Here is a 16,848-nt window from a genome sequence, read left to right on the forward strand (position 1 = left end):
CTTTTTCAATGGCTGACAAGATATCTAGAGAGCAGGTGGCTGATGAACGATATGATAAAATAATACAGAATTTATAAGATAGAAGAAGAAGAATTTTTTTTCACTCACTACTCAAAAGTCACTTCAAATGATCTGAAAAAGAGCAATATACACGAATATGACTGTCAGAAAATTTTGGACTGGGTCAAGCAGGCATGATTATTGGTCAATTAAAAAAAAAGATTATTTAATTAATCAGGCTGGCTAGTTCAATTATTTACAGTTCCTAATTTAAAAAAAAAAAATCTAACAATAAAAGTGTTTTTTGGCATTTCACTGAATGATGTGTTTTTGTAACTTCAGATACCACACTATGAAAAGGTGGAATTATCAAATATTTAAGAGCAATAAACGCACAGACTGCCGAATTACTATCAGTTTTTTTTTACATGATTTCAGAATGGCTTCTTGTTCCTGTTACACTGAATGACCTCTAACAAACTGCATATTCGGGACAAAAGTCCCCTGGTTGTTTCATAACTTTAAAAAAACAATAAGACATTTTTAATATAACACAGCCAACACCTATTTGAAAATGGCAAGACAACAAATGTATTTTTTAACTTGGTATTTTATGTTTATTTAAAGATGTAGCTAATGGTAAAATCAAAGTCCGGACCATTACACTGAATGACAAGTTATTTGAAATATTAAAGTACACTTTTTACTTGCATTTAACATTTCTTTTTAGAAAAAAAAAAGAGATTGATGACTGAATTATTTTTAATGAACTCGCCGTTCTGGTAGCAATAACCAAATCATCAAGATTTAATTTTCTGCACATATTTCAAATTAAGAAATCATTATAATGCAGCCAAAGGTAAGTTATGAGAAACATAATCGATTAGTTCACCTCCAGAGACCCAAGTCTTTCATTCATTTGTCATTTAATAGACACAATAAACTAATTGTTCATGAATGACCATCCAATCACAAGAATGAAGAATAAAAGCACCACAGTGATGCACTCTATTGGAAGTTCTATTCCGAGAGCACCATAAAAAAAATTAAAAATAATTAAAAAAATCCTGACTTTCTCAACTTTTCTGCAGTTACACTTCTGCTCTAACTGCTTTACTCTTCTGATTTACTATCGAAACTCAGTATTGAAGTACTGCTAATTTTATCATCCTGTATGTTTCCTCATTTGAAACTGGCCTTGCATAATGTGTTTGTTTCCTAAAAACTGCTTGGATTAGAGTTTGTTCATATGGCTTTAGAAGACTAATATAGACTAATAAAGTCGTATAACATTTTAAAGTTTTGTCCTGTGTTTCACAGACAAAAAGTCATATGGGTTTTGAATGACATGAGTAAACGATGACAAACTTTTCATTTATGGGAGGACTATTTCTGAATCAGCATGTTTAATTTATACAGCTCTGATCAGACCAGCACCAACCATTTGTCTGGCAGCTGAGAGATTCCTCAGTGTGTGTGTGAGTGAAACATTCGAGCAACTGAGAGGCAAGTTTATACTCATTGATGCAGTTATCCATATTAATACACAGACATGATCTGATGATGTAAAGACGCAAATTCATTCTCTCTTTCCTCTACAACAGCATAGACTTCTATACTGTAAAAGAAGGTCTTTTAGATTTTTAGGATGAAAAAGGACATTCCCACATGTACTCCAATGTTTTGTCAGACTGAGCTATATTTGGGACAAATCTGTCTAAAGTAAACGCACACCCACACTTGTGGCGTGGCAAGCAGATGGGCTTAATTAGTGCGTCTGTGGAGCTTTAACTAACAGGTTAAAGGAGCTTACAATGAGAGAGATTTGGCAGTAGCCTGTGTGTATGTGTGTGTGTGCGCGCGCAAAATTATGACCGCATTCTCCCAAGTATAAGCCAAATGTATCTTCATCTGTGTATTTTATAAAGGCCCCTGGTCTTTACTTCTGGTCGACGTGTGCTGGTGTTCAGTTACAGCCCCAAAAATACCCCAGACCACAGCCATTGGCATTCACACACACACCACGGTTTGTCACACAAGGGGTTTCTGGGGATTAGCTCACAGCTACAGCCTGTCTGCTATTCATAGCCCAATCCAACACTGCTCTGTAGCTCTATGAGGACGGACAGGTGTGTGGGTGGTGTGTGGAAGAGGGGTGTGGCTCATGCTTGAACCTCTGCCGGAGCTTTTGAGTGACAGTTCGCCTGTCCAATCAGAGCAGAGGACAGGAGAAGGCTGAGGACACTTCCTTTGGGTTTCAAATCTGAGAAAAGGATGTTGTTGTAACTTTGCACCCATCTCTTGTCCTCCAGGGTCATTATCACTTCATAGCGACTGCACACTTCTGGAATGTTTCTACAAAAAAAAGATAGGTGACTCAAAAATAACCTGCCTTGATGTTCCAAATTAGTGACAAACATCATCTAATGACAGACAGATGGAAGAGGGATGAGGGAGAAGTGAGGAGTGAGAAAAGAATGGAGAGATGTGTACCATATGCCACTAAAGGATCATGGTTAACTCTCCTCTACCTGGCTGAGTTTCAGGGGGAAGAGGAGACTGCGACTTTACTTCAAGGCAATCATGCTGATGGCCACCGTATCATTTAGAAGCAGTGCACACACACACACACACACACACACACACACACACACACACACACACACACACAAGAATACACACATACAGATACTTTTGAAGTGAGTCCAGCTTTTTACACTCCTGAAGAGGTAGAGACAGCTGAGGACTTGAGCCACAATAAATGCAACTAAATGCAACTAAAACAAGTGCTGCCAAATAATATTTAGACCCATTGTAAAGCCTACAGACAAAATCACTCATTCCAAAAACTGATTTAAAGGGATTGTTCATGAAAAAATTTAAATTCAGAAGGAGATGGAGACATTGGGCAGTATGTTCATGCTGCTCTTTTCCATACAAGCTTCAAATATGACTAAAGCAACATAAGAAACATAGTAGCAAAGACTTTAGATGTACACAGACTATTACTTATGAAGACCAGCACTATTAGTCTAGCATGCAGGACAAAAGAGACCCTACAGGAAGAGGAACACAAACACAGAAGCAGACAATGATCCTAAATATCCTTTTAATTCTCTGTAATCATCTATATGATTACAAAGTAATGAGTCTGCTTGGTTTATAGGGGCAGGAAATGCTAGAACTATCTTTCCTAGGAATCTCCTATCCAAGTCGTCTAAGCCTCTTATACGTCCACATTATGAAAGAATGAAACTGTGAAACAATATTAAGGATGAAACGACTGAAAAACTAAAATGACCAACATTCTAAAAGACTAAAATTCATTGATTTCTGATGTTTCTTAAGCAGCCTCTGTCAAGTGACCAAACTGATCCTAGTGCCAGTGCAACTCACTGCAACTAAACAAGTCTCAGACCCCTAACATGCATCTAGAGAGCGGCTGAATTTAGCTATAACCACAGTCTTCCATCCTTAAATTACTCAAATCAAAAGCATGTCACTTTTACACAGTGCTCTGGTGTCCAGCTGTGTGCTCTGAGAGGCCAGCAGTCACTTGGAGTGTTAAGCGTGGAAATGACACTTCCTGTGTAGAACCTCCTGCTTTCAGCTGTGGGTCTATTTGTGTTGATGCACCACTCATACTCTGACTGAGACTTAAACTCTGCCACAACATCACCATATTCCAACCTGCTTCAAATGTTCCTGAGAGACAATAATTAATTTTGCAGTGGACATAAGTTGTTTGTGAATATCTCCATACATGTCATTGTTTTAAGTCCTGGTGATCTTAAAGAGGACATTCTGGCCTTTTCTGTGATACAAAACATTATGGGAGAGAGCAAAACTAGTTGGGGCATGAGGAGGTTGTCATAAGGATTCAGTAATTATAAAGTCCAATGGCACAAATGCTCTAGCAGCATTTCTCTAGCAGTGTTTTTTATGAATCCAAACACCTTAAACAAGTGGGGGGAAAAAGAAAAAGAAAAAACAACACTGACACACATTCAGACGAGTGCTAATAATGAAGGTAGTTTATAGGCACATTTTTTTTCCCCCTCATAATAGTTCAGGGAGGGGCAAGTTGTCACGTGTGTAGTTTTATAATTATGTATCATTTTTGCTGTTTTCTGAATTGTTTCAGAATAATTTTACTGTTTACATTGTGGAGCCCACAACACAATTACAAAAAAAAAAAAAAAAAAAAAACACACAATGTATGATGAGAAAGCTTTTTATAAAGTTTTTTTTTAACTTTCAATTTCAAATCAGTGTTAACTGCAGCTTTCCAATGTGAAAACTTACCCCATGTGGCAATATCCCAAAATGCCCATAAATTATCAATTAAGTTTGAACTAGTGCTGTCAAACGATTAATCGCGATTAATTGCATCCAAAATAAGCGTTTTTGTTTACATAATATATATGTGTGTGTGTGCTGTGTATATTTATTATGAATACATAAATACACAAACATGTATATATTTGAAAAATATTTACGTGTTTGTGTTTGTGTGTGTATATACACACACACAAACACATAAATATTTTTCAAATCTATACGTTTGTGTATTTATGTATTCATAATAAATATACACAATAAATATATGTGTGTGTGTGTGTATACACACACACACTTATTTTATATAAATATAAATACTTTAAACAAAACACATTTTTCTTAAATATATACATGTATATTTACATATACATAATAAATATACACAGTACACACACATATTATGTAAACAAAAACAATGTCAGTGGAAATGTTAAATGGTTCAATAGTTATTTTATTCTTTCATTCATTCAAGCCTGACTTTCAAAATTAAACCTAACCTAAGAAATATTCAGTGAAGTACAAAGTGTGACAAATAGCCCCAGTCTCCACTATAATATAATATAATATAATATAATATAATATAATATAACAAGAAAAACCCCAATGTCAAAAGAGCTGTAGTCTCTACCAGCTGCTGTTTAATGCACTTCATCTCAAATGACCCAATCAGTTTCAAACTTAACTTCAACAGGAACTGCTCTTGGAATGAGAAATAAAACCATAGTTTTCAATGCAAAAGAGCATGACAAACACATGAGCGAGTATTGCATGAAGCGTTTCAATGCGGTTCAGCTGTTATTTTTTACAATTCCTTCCTACAGTAAACAGTGTCAGACTATTTGACACTTTTAGAACACATATTTAGCCGGTCGCAGCTGAATGTGGGCTATACAACAATAGCAACAACAACAAATACGTTACATGCATTTACAAAAAGAGTAGATGTAAGCACGCATACCTTCTCTTGTGCTCGGGTTATCCTCTTCTGTACATTACTGGCCAGTTTCCCCGCGTTGACTCCTTTCCCTACCTCTGCCATGTTTGAGCTTCCACTTGTTTCCAAAGTGAATAAATAAATAAATAAATAAACCGTTATGAATGAAGTCAAGCGCAGAGAGACAGACAGGAGATACAGAAGAACAGTAATGTCTATGGGTAAAACCTCTTAAAGAGACAGTGCGCGAGTTTAAAGTCGTAATTAAGAGTCGTAAATGTGGACACGGAGAGTTATTATTAGAATAAACCCCTTCCAAAACTACGCTATCTAAAAGTTTAAACTTGAAACTGTCAAAAAATATGCGATTATTTTCGTTGCGTTATTCGCCTCTGGTGACAAGCGACTGGAAATCGAGAGAGAGAGAGAGAGAGAGAGAGAGAGAGAGAGAGAGAGAGAGAGAGAGAGAGAGAGAGAGAGAGAGAGAGAGAGAGAGAGAGAGAGCGATCGAGAGCAGGATTACGTTTCCACTACTTATTATAGACACTCTCTTAAAGGCACAAAGTAAAAATAAATAAACATAAATAAAACTAAATAAGAAATAAATAAATTAAAATTGATTTAAATAAATAAAAATACATCTAACAGTACATAAGTAGTCTGTACAAAACCTAATAATGCAACATAATAGTTACTAAATATTACACAAAATATATTTATTAGAACTAAATATTTACCAAATAAGATTTGACACTTTTTAATATGAATTGTTTACAGAATAAGTTTGGTCTTTATACATGAATATATACAGTTGCCTTTTAAATTTTAGGATGGGGAGCCCTCGCAACAGAATCCATGACATCTGAAGCAAAAGATTTCCAAAAGTTGGTCACGCGGGTGACGTGTTGATTGGTTTACTGTATGCTTGTTTATATAGCAGATGCTTTTCACCAGTTAACTGTGGAATAATAACAACACAAGAAGTTCATCATGAAAAGTCAACAACATTCGAAGTGCTTTAATACACTTCTAAGACAACAACAATAAAGCTTGCGATATGTCATCCTATTCAACCTAAGGTTTTAGTGTCTTGAGAAATTGTAAGATGAGACTAGTTTAAATGCCATGTTTGCATGATCTCATTAGTAAGAGGAGAGTTTATCCATTCACTGGTGTCATATCACATGCTTGGTGGGATTCCTGTTACATTAAACCCATCTGAGTTCTCTTGCACTCTGTGCTGACCGTTTTCACCAGCAGGGAACAATTACATAGAAACTGGTATTCTAAACCAGTTTTTTTATTACAACAGAAGCACCAGAGATTAAAATCATCTTAAACAGGAGGGCCTTTCAATAATGTCTTGATCAAAAGGTGGGATATGAGAGTCAAAAAGGCTGAGAACCATTGACACAGCTAAAACATCCGACAGATGACAAATTAATGAATTGAAGAAATTGTAATAGCCAGCAAAGAGCAAATATGAGACAAAATAAATAATTTGTGTAAAGTTTAATTTCAAAAATAGATTTTAAATACTTTACATGAATACCATATATTACCTTAATGATCTTACAAAGCACTTGTAAAATATTTTTTAAAATATTTGAACTAATGACACAAGAGATGGGAATAGCGAACAAACAAACACGTCTCTCACAACTTCCGTAAGAAGAAAGACAAGAGGTCATATTGTAATCTGCTCTTTGTACAGTTAAAAGTGATGTGTGGAAGTTTTTCAATGTGAAATACTTTATTATTATTATTATTATTATTATTATTATTATTATTATTATTATTATTATTATTATTATTATTATTATTCTAGCTTATGCAGAGACAGCTATAAGTATAATGATTCTCCTGAAAAGTGTAAACACTGACATTGCTCCAATTGTTAGACGAATCCGACACAGCCACAACTGATTCAACCTGATTTCACAGACTGTGATGATGCTTTTCCCCAGTTATTAACATTGTAAGTGTACTGTATAGAGCGCTGTAGTAATGACATATTTTTGTAGGTCAACCCTGAAGTTCGCATCACCCTGGTTCCCTCAACAAAAAGCCAATAGGATTTTTCCACTGACTTTTGGATTACTGAAGAAAATAAGCTCTGTGACAAACAAATGTTTATGATTCTTTCACGTTTTGTTCATTAAGAATAAATTACATATCCAGATCTAATAAGATAAACATAGGCTTTAAACAAACTACACCATGTTCGCATGGCTCTTGCATGGTCAAGCATGGTCGCCAACTCTTTCAGTCTTTATATAAGAAACATTTTACCTGAAAGTTTGAGTTAGAAATGTCTGCAAGAGATTCTGAACACGTGATGACGTTTAATATCTCCCATTTAGACTCCTGTTAGAAATCGCCTTTTTCAAGCCAAGCAAAAGACAAGTGTAACTGAAAGCCATAGAATAAGACGTGGAAATATCTTAAACTTGTGTTAACTACAGACCTAATTTCAGGCTTTAATCAATAAACCATTTTTCCAAAGAAAAAAAACATTGAATTCTGGAAGATGGACCTGGAAGTGCTAAAATGCTAACTCGTTTTCCGGGTTTTGGCCTACAAAAATAGGTCATTTCTGCTTCTGAGAACTCTTGAGAAATTTGAAAAAGGGTCCATGGCACGAGTTTGTGTCAATGGGCATTAAAAATTATTTTTGCAATTCTGCTTGGCGTCACTTGTTGCACAGAAATGACAACCTTTACTCATTAAAAAAAAGTCTGCTTTCGGTACATATTTCGCCAAACTTAGCACTATCCCCTTAAGACATAAACCCTGAGCGTTCAGTCGTTTCCATCTGTCTGTCTTCCCACCCCTCACTCATCTCTGAGTTCGTTTTCAATCCATCAGCTTTCATGATCTTCTAAAGCCCACGGGTGGAAGAGTTCTGAGTCTAGCAGTAGTGTTCCCACACTGAGTAGGACCTGAGAGTACCAGTGTAGGCCATTCTTAAGGATCCGATCCGGTCCGGTCCAGCTGTACAACAGGCGTAGAGGTGCAAATGCCCAGTGAGCTAGCTGTGGTTCATTCACCGCTGCGTAGCATGAGGTCATCACACCATTCACCACCAAAGTCCCATGGGCAGTAAGTGGGGCGTAAGCCCCCCGGTCCTCCCGCACCTCCACTCGAGAGATCTGTGAAACACGCTTCCTGAGTTCGCCTTCACTGACGATCAGCAAACACTGCCCTGGCTGGGCATCACTGGCAAATATCGTCCGGAGGGATCCAGGCACTGACAGGCCCCCGCTGGAGCAGTTTCCAACCCAGACAAACAGTAAATGAGCTGCCGTTAAGGAGGCGCTAGCCCCATCCTCAGTGCTGATCACATAAAAGTGCTTCTGAGTAATGGGGCTACGGTCCAGGAAGGTGAGGACCTTGCTGTAGACGAGCTCGCCAGTCCCATCACATCCCATTGAGGCCAGAACAAGGTCTCCTGCTCGTAGTTCTCGGACTGGTCTACGAGTGCCGTCCTCCATTGTCACCAAAGCCTCTCCAGGGAAACAGCCGCCCGTCTTTGCTGCTACTGAGTGCTCTGAAGAAAAGTTTGAGGAAGGAATGAAAGAGAGGAATGGGAAGATGGAGAAAGAAAGAAACAGAAAATGTTTCATTAAGGAATTAAAGAATTGATTCCATGCCCAAGCCCCTGATTCTAATCTTCATTTTTTATTAATATACCTCTAGTCTTTTGACCCTTCATTCATTGGTTGGTCCTATGATGTTTCCTTCAGCGATTGGTTGAGTTGGTAAATATCAGTGTGGTGTCCTTAAAGTGGGACTTTTACTTCTTCATTGGGACGATGGCGTAGGAGCGCCTCCTAGTGGACTGATTCTGACTTGACTGGCACTGCCAGCAATCTTGCCTCTTTAGACTAAGTTTTTGTACAAATTACAATATATACATAATGATATACAATATATATATAAGCTAGATTAAAAAACTCAGTTTTCCATCTGATCATGTCAGGAACAGCTGACTTGCATAACGATCTGGGCAGGAAGGACAGGAGAAAAAGGAATAAAGAGAAAGAAATAGTGGGATAAACAGAAACAGATAATGAATATTAGAGATTTTATTATGAAATTCAATGTCTGTAAGAGACAAAATGGTTAATCACACCTTTATAAGGGGTTGGCCAAAAAACAACTAATAGCCAGGCTTATATGCTGTCTGCAGACTTTATTCCATTTCTGTGGTGTTTTGGAAGAAAATCTGCAGAATGCATTTAAACATGGTGAAATGCTTTAAACATAGGTACTTATTCATATCTTAATTAATGGTCAAAATATTTAATAAATGAGCATGCAGAAGTTTCTCAATGACAAATCTGTGGTGTTTTCTGAGGGTTCTGTGCGCACAGATTACATTTATATTTATGCACTGAGCAGATGATTGTTTGTGGGCCTGCTAATGGCTAATGCATTTCACAATATTATGTTGCATTGAAGTCTTAAAGGGTGAATGAGAATGACTTTAGTCTTACTTTGTTGTTATATTGTTACCTTACAGCAAAATTACATAATAGAAAGAAGAAAAAAAAATGTTCCCCTGACTTTTTCCCACTGTTTGATTAATTGCTATCAAAAAAAAAAAAAAAAAAAAAAAAGAATTAAATAGCATGTTGGCTATAGATCCTAAAAGCTAAATGGTAGATGATAAAGTTTCATGATGCCTGTGTTGACTTGCATGGAAATAAAGATCAAGGTAAAGAATAGCTGGAAAAAGTATGAAAGCTAAAGTAAATGTTAGAAATGTGTGAAAAGAAGTGTGCATTTCTCAGACGGCCCAGTGCTGCAAGACAGTGCTGTTTTAATCTTTAAATCTAATGTGAAGCAAAGAAATTACATCTGATACCCAAAACGACTCAAACATGGCTCTCTATATTAGATAGCTCATCATTCCACAGTGTGTGTGTAGAAACAGTAATCTAATGTGATTCCCTCTGTTTCCATAGACATGCTCTAACAGTCCATCTCTTGCCCTCTTCTTCTCACATTACATGGCTGTGAGAAGCTTTGTTAGTTAGGGTTAGATTTAAAAATAAATAAATACAATTGCATTTATTTGATCAAAAATAAAGTAAAACGGTTAAAAAGGGGATTAAATAAAATATATAAAAAAATCAAAAATATTGTGAAATGTTATTTCAGTTTAAAATAACTCATTTAAATATTGGATTTTTTTATGGAATTTATTGTCACATGATCCTTCAGAAATAATTCTAATGTGCTGATTTTGTGCTTAAGAAACATTTCTTTTTATTATCAATGTTGAAAACAGTTTTCAACTGCTTTTCAGCTGCTTAATACTTTAGTCGAAAGAGTGATGCATTTTTTAGGATTCTTACAGGATATTTTGTAACATCAAAAATGTATTTACAGATACTTTTGTAATATACTTTTTTTTTTTTTTTTAATCTTCCTAACCCCAAATTTTTCCACAGTAGTTTGTCATGCCCACTTTTCTCAATTCAATTAATTCCCCTAAAATAAGTCTCGCCCTACTGTTTTCTCATTGAATATCCTGTTTCACTACAGAAATACATCTGATTGCAGAAATAAAATGAAATGCAAATGTTTCATGTTGACTCAAACTTGCTAATATGTTTGTTTCCCTTTCCTACCCACCCTGTATTTATAAGGACTAGTCTGTTTCTCGATTGACCTCTTTCCTCCTGCACAACCTCAACACAACAGCTGCTCTCTCACCTGATTTGACACTGCAGTGTATGTGGCCTTTGGATTCGTAGTAGACCCAGTCGAAGCCGGCCTCCACTGCCAGACGGGCCAGCATGGCGTACTTGTTCCGGTCGCGGTCCGAGGTAGTGATGTCAACTGCCCTGCCCTCATAATGCAGAGACTCTTCAGAGTGATGACCGTCTTCATCCCAGCCCTCCGTCACACGCAGACGCACGCCAGGCCACAGGTTCATCACTGAGATGGCCAGGGAGTTCAGCTTATCCTTACAGCGCTGCAAATATATAATAAATAAGAAACACTTACCAGAATTCCTAAATGTGAATAGTGAGACATTTTTTTAACAGGTAACAGGGTTATAATCGTTAACTTAAACTAAAACATAAAAAAAACATTGCTATTGTTTTTGCAGTTGTAAATAACACAAAGATTATTGAACTATGCTTTATAAGAACATATATGTGTGTGTGTGTGTATATATATATATATATATATATATATATATATATATATATATATAATATAATATAATATAATATAATATAATATAATATAATATAAAAAATATAATATAATATAATATAATATAATATAATATAATATAATATAATATAATATAATATAATATAATATAATATAATATAATATAGTAATCTAAATATTAAAAACTATAATAGTGCATCAGTGACAATAAAATAACATTGGCGGGTGGCTAAAGCAGCAAGTGCCTCAAGTGTTTTATGATTTGTTGTTCTTCCAGGCTAATAATGAACATGCATTTCATGTGAACTAATAAGGAAATTAGTCATGTAAAATATTACAGTAACCATGATTATTATGAGAACTTTTTACATTGGGGAAAAAAAGAAACTTAACGACATGAGTACAAAGCAAGTTCGTAGATCAGTCACAATGTCTCACAATGAAATATATAAAAATGTACTTCTGGTGGTTTATGTAGCATAAATGGCCATACTGTGACAGAATTTAAACCCAACTGAATGCTGAGCTCTGATACATAAGTTACCAATTAAACAAACAGAAGGAGGCTTTGCGTGCCTGAGTGAGAAAGGACACAAGGCCATTGTCTTGACTTTGTGAATTTCCTGCAAGAAATATGGATTTTAGTAGGTTCATGTCAAAAAGCCTGTGGCAAGCAGTTGCTAGGTGAGAAACGTGGTGAGCAATGGCAAATATAATCCTGACAGCCATCTGTAGAACTGACGCATTTGTGGTTAGCACAAACACACTCAGCCCATGGGCTGATAAATCCCTGTCTCAACCAAAGGCCACGAGACATGCAAGGTCACTGGATAACCACCAACTAAGTGGTCACAAATTGCTTACTGAGTGACGGCAGAGATTCTTTGATGTCACCATCCTAAGTCCTCACAACCATCTATTTCTGTTCTCCCAATTGGAGACCTACCTTTCCACTCAAAAGCTACTCTACAAAGCTCTGCAGACTATCTGTTTAAATCTCAGTTCAGTGATTCAATGTCTCTATGCTATTAGAATCTATCTCTCAGAGCTCAGCTTGTTCTGTACCATCAGCGTCCAGAGGCTGGTATGGGAGAGGAAAAGTGATTTGAAAGTACAGTGCCAGTGTGTTTTGTTGCTCTGTTGAGTCTCTGAGGGTCACTGAAACCAAAACATGTACAGCAAATGCTTAGACTACAGTCAAAGTATCAGCAATGATAATACACTCTCCCACACTCAAATATGCTTACTTGTATGCAAACCCGTATACATGCAAACCCTTAGCTTGCTTTCCTCCATGGAACCCAAAGGAAGATGTTTTGAAGAATGTTCACACTGCTCTTTCTCAAATAATAAATTAAAATGTAAGGGTAGCAGATACCAAAAAAGTCGTTATTCACTGCAGGACTCCTAAAACCTGGAAACGACTTTACGGTTCCATCGTCCCAAAGTCAATGGGTTTTATGAATATGCTTTTGGTTAAATGCCTGGAATAAAGTCTGTATTTAACACAAGCTCAATGCATTTTCACCTTTTTATCTACAACATAAAATTCAGAAATTCCCCCTGTGATTTTTTTTAACTCTTTTTCATGCTTTGAAAGGTGGTTGCTAATATGTGGCTAAATGGGACTACAAAGGTTGTTGGGGATATTACATTTCATTGCGCTGAGCAGGAACAGTCATTTACTCACTAGTCCACTTTCACGGCCTCATTGTGTTTGTACATGCTCTGGCTAACTTTTTTAACTCAAACTTCCCAACTTGTAGATTTTAAATTAAGACTAAAAGAGGTGTTGGAAGCTTAATGGTGGTGACATTGAACTCACGTGACTGTGGTGTACTTTGCTTATAATTTAACTTTAGCTTTTTACTTCTGGAAAATCATGAAAGTTGATTTCGTAGATTATCTTGATGAACAAAATTTTAAGAATCATTTTGTCAAGGCTGCTAACTTCTGGGTTGGCCAACAAAAATATGTCATCAGTGCAGAACACTACAGATTTCATTTGCATTGTACATATTTAAACTTGCAGGAGAAGACAAAGCACACCAGGTTGCATGTCAGATGCCAAACTCTGGTTTTCACACGTCTCATAACCGATTGGGATAAGTTTGAATATGCAGACAAGCAAATGATATATTACAACAACAAAAAACAACAATATTATTAAATAATTATACTATAATAAATAAAAAAGCATTAACAACTTCAAACAAATATACCTCCCAAACAAAACATATTGGTTTGGAACAACAGAGTGACTGAATTTTCATTTCTGGGTAAATCTTTCTTTAAAGAACAAAACCCTCAGTGTCCCTTGTGAGATTTAGGTGAACGAATAGATGCATCTTGCCCAGTCCACATATAAGAGAGTGGAGCTAACTGACATTTTAAAAATGTCAAGTCTTCCCCATTTCAAAAGTTAAAACAGCGAGCTCCTGGACCTTGAAGAGTTCAAGTGAATTTTAAAAAGACCAAAATCGATAACCTCCAAGACTGTAGAACCAGTTTATGGTGACCTTCAGTAGTTTATGGTTAACTAGAAATATGTGCATTTGGCATAATTTCAGAAATGCCAATCTGAATGGGAAAATATGTGTTTTTAGTTATAAGAATACAAATATAGATATTTATGAAGACATATTTTCGAGCACGTCTCCGGATTGGACGATAAGAATAGCAACTCGGCGAGCTGTAATAGATGCCTATTCACATAGCAGTGTGGACTTCAGCTTTTTTCGTTGTGGTTGCAAAAATGAACTGGACTTCATAAATCAGCCCGTGAACTCTGTTAGTTTTGCTTTCAAAGCGAAGATCGACGGGTTTTCAGGAGGAGAGCCTTCACACTAACCGCGGCCTACACAAACATTCACCCCGCGTGCACCGACGGCGCGGGGCCCTGAACACTCGCGCCTGTATGAGAGCGCCGAGGCCACTCGCCGCTGAATCAAAAATAAGGTGGAGAAAAATATGTGTGTAATTAAGGCTTAAATGCATGTGAAGCCCACTATTTTTACACACGTATGCCACAAAAACAAACAAAAAAATAACACAGAATAAAAAGGAAAAACAGACCAGAGGTTGTCTCCAGCAGTCGCCGCAGTTTGGCCCTCATAAATCGCGCGAAGGTCAGGTAAACGAGCGCGGCGCTCGCCGGAGAGGTGACAGGTAAAGACGGGGTGAAAGAAATCTACGAGCCCCTTCTCAGTTCCCACACGGCTCTCCTTGATATTAACATGTGGGCATTCAGCGGAAAAGAGCTGATATAAATACTTTTAGGTGAGGGGGAGATTGGAGTCAAATAAATTCCACTCTGTACCACATCAACGTCGTAAAAAATATCTGACGGTTCGAAAAGGGGGTGTATGCCGTTAATCACAAGCGGTCGTGTTTAAGCATACGGGTAAACATTAAAACAGTCACAGGTCATGCTCAATCTACAAGGGCAGTTTTAATGTTTTCTTTTCCAATCGCGCTTAAAACAGCAACGGCACTGTTTTAATTAAACGTTTCAGGTTTCCCTTCCCTTCCACTTTATTGACAGTCACCCCTTTTGCGTTCGTTCATTCATTCACATAAATTGAGCAAGAGCCCCGTGGGAGAAAGTTCAAATATGCGGTTATAAAATAACCTGACGACTACTGTGTCTTTAATTTGATGAAACCTGCCCCCATATTCTCTGTTATGAAGACTGAAAGACCTGAAACCTTGAACGAACTCAAGGATTTTCACTTTTTGGTTAAAATAAACTGGTCTATTTCCTCACATTCATCAGCGTCCACAAGCATTTTTCATCTATGAGACAGTAGAAGATGATAAGTCACCTTAACAAAGGGTCCACGTTGATAGGTGACTACACAAGTAATGCAATCTTGTCTGCAAAAGTCTGGGAAGGTAACTTAAGGGTTGTAGGTTCGAACCCCACAGTGATTGAGCCATAAACTCAACATACTACTGACACTAAACCACGTTATTCCAGGTGGTCTTTCTCTGTCACTTTGGATGAAAGTCTCAACTATGCAATGAATTATAAATTTGCATATTTTCTTGACCATATTTTCAGAGTTATCTCAAGTACTTTCCAAACTAAATCCCTGACATTTATTGATCTCCACAACAATTTTGACGATGTTATAGTACCCTGATTATGGGCAAAGGCAAAGGACACCGTATGGTAAATTAAATAAGCATTAGAAATATTACACTAATGACAGTCTATGTTGAAGATCTGGGTTGGAAACTTAGGGTTGTAGGTTCAAACCTCACTCATCCATGAACTATCTCCATTCTGCCACTGATAAATCCATTATCCACATGCTGATCCAGATGTTATGAGTGAAGTCAGTTTGGATTAATTTATTAACTAATAATTTAACGACCTTCTTTACCATATTTTCTGAATTATCTTAAGGATGCCAACATTTACTGACAATTTTTAGCCTAAGTGACAGTACCCCGAACTAATGCACTTGATCTTGAAAAAGGCAACTTTACTATAAAATTAAATTGTAGGAGTAATAATAGTACTCCACTGCATGAAGCAGAGGGTGGTGTAGTCTGGGTTGGTAACCTACAGGTTGCAGGTTCAAACCTGATTGACCAAGTTGTATGACTTTCTTTCTTCTGGGGACCACAAATGAAGATGTTCTGAAAAACGTTTTTAACCTAACAGTTTTGGTTACTATTGACTTCCATTAAATAGACAAAAAACACAGAGGCATTTCTCAAAATATATTCTTTTATGTTCCACAGAAGGAGGAAAGCCACACAGGTTAGAAACAACATAGGGTGGGTAAAGAATTGTCATTTTTGGGTGTACATTTGGGTACTGCTGTTATAACTTTTGAGAGTGTATTGCAAGTATAAGTCCTTTTGGATAGACACTTCTACTACTAAGTAATAAATTAACCATTAGCCGACCTAACTGCTCTGAGGAAACATTTCCGCGTGTGTCTGCCTCACCTGCGTCATCATGCGGTCGGCACCTGTGTTCTCCTCATCCTTGAAGATGATGTCTGGGTTGTAGTTGGGCGTGAGCTCTTTAAAGCGCTCGGAGTTGCGCGTTATCTTCCCCTCATATCTCCCACTGGCTCCCAGCGTTTTTTCGGCAACGTTTGGACTAAACTGCTTATAGGCGAGAGGCGTGAGTTTCCTTGGAGTCCGTCTCTTGCCGTGACCTCTGCCTGGTCCACAGCTGTCGTACGCCGGCGAGAAAGCCAAGATGAAGCCGGTGAGGAGCGCCGCCGCTGTGGAGAGTCTCATGCCAACCGGTGCCAGCGGGCACTCCAAAAGATGGAGTGTCAAAGATGGTGAAGATGATGGTAAAGCGACCCTCCTCCCCCCAATCTCAGCTTCAGTCCCCGCGCAAGATCACCGAA

At 37.2% G+C, this 16,848-nt stretch overlaps 2 protein-coding genes across 10 annotated transcripts in view; both read right to left on the reverse strand.

Moving 5' to 3' along the window:
- LOC109097218 (myc box-dependent-interacting protein 1-like) overlaps positions 1-5,710 on the reverse strand; it is a 31,500-nt gene extending 25,790 nt beyond the window's left edge. For 5 of the 9 annotated variants that reach the window (XM_042757698.1, XM_042757695.1, XM_042757697.1 and 2 more), the window contains exon 1: positions 5,300-5,709. In XM_042757698.1, coding sequence (XP_042613632.1) covers positions 5,300-5,380 — 81 coding nt within the window. In that variant the 5' untranslated portion in view covers positions 5,381-5,709. Of the gene's footprint in view, positions 1-5,299 lie in introns of all 9 variants that reach the window. The other 4 variants (XM_042757694.1, XM_042757693.1, XM_042757692.1 and 1 more) reach the window with 2 other exon arrangements.
- A 1,106-nt stretch (positions 5,711-6,816) lies between these two features.
- On the reverse strand, positions 6,817-16,734 carry LOC109108562 (indian hedgehog B protein-like). Its single transcript, XM_042757710.1, has 3 exons — positions 16,433-16,734; positions 11,000-11,261; positions 6,817-8,825 (listed from the first exon to the last, which is right to left on the reverse strand). The coding sequence occupies exons 1-3, from the start codon at positions 16,730-16,732 to the stop codon at positions 8,140-8,142; spliced, it is 1,248 nt and encodes a 415-aa protein (XP_042613644.1). The 5' UTR covers positions 16,733-16,734; the 3' UTR covers positions 6,817-8,139.
- Positions 16,735-16,848: the final 114 nt, after the last annotated feature.

Source organism: Cyprinus carpio, chromosome A6 (genome assembly GCF_018340385.1).
Source record: "Cyprinus carpio isolate SPL01 chromosome A6, ASM1834038v1, whole genome shotgun sequence".
NCBI lineage: Eukaryota > Metazoa > Chordata > Actinopteri > Cypriniformes > Cyprinidae > Cyprinus > Cyprinus carpio.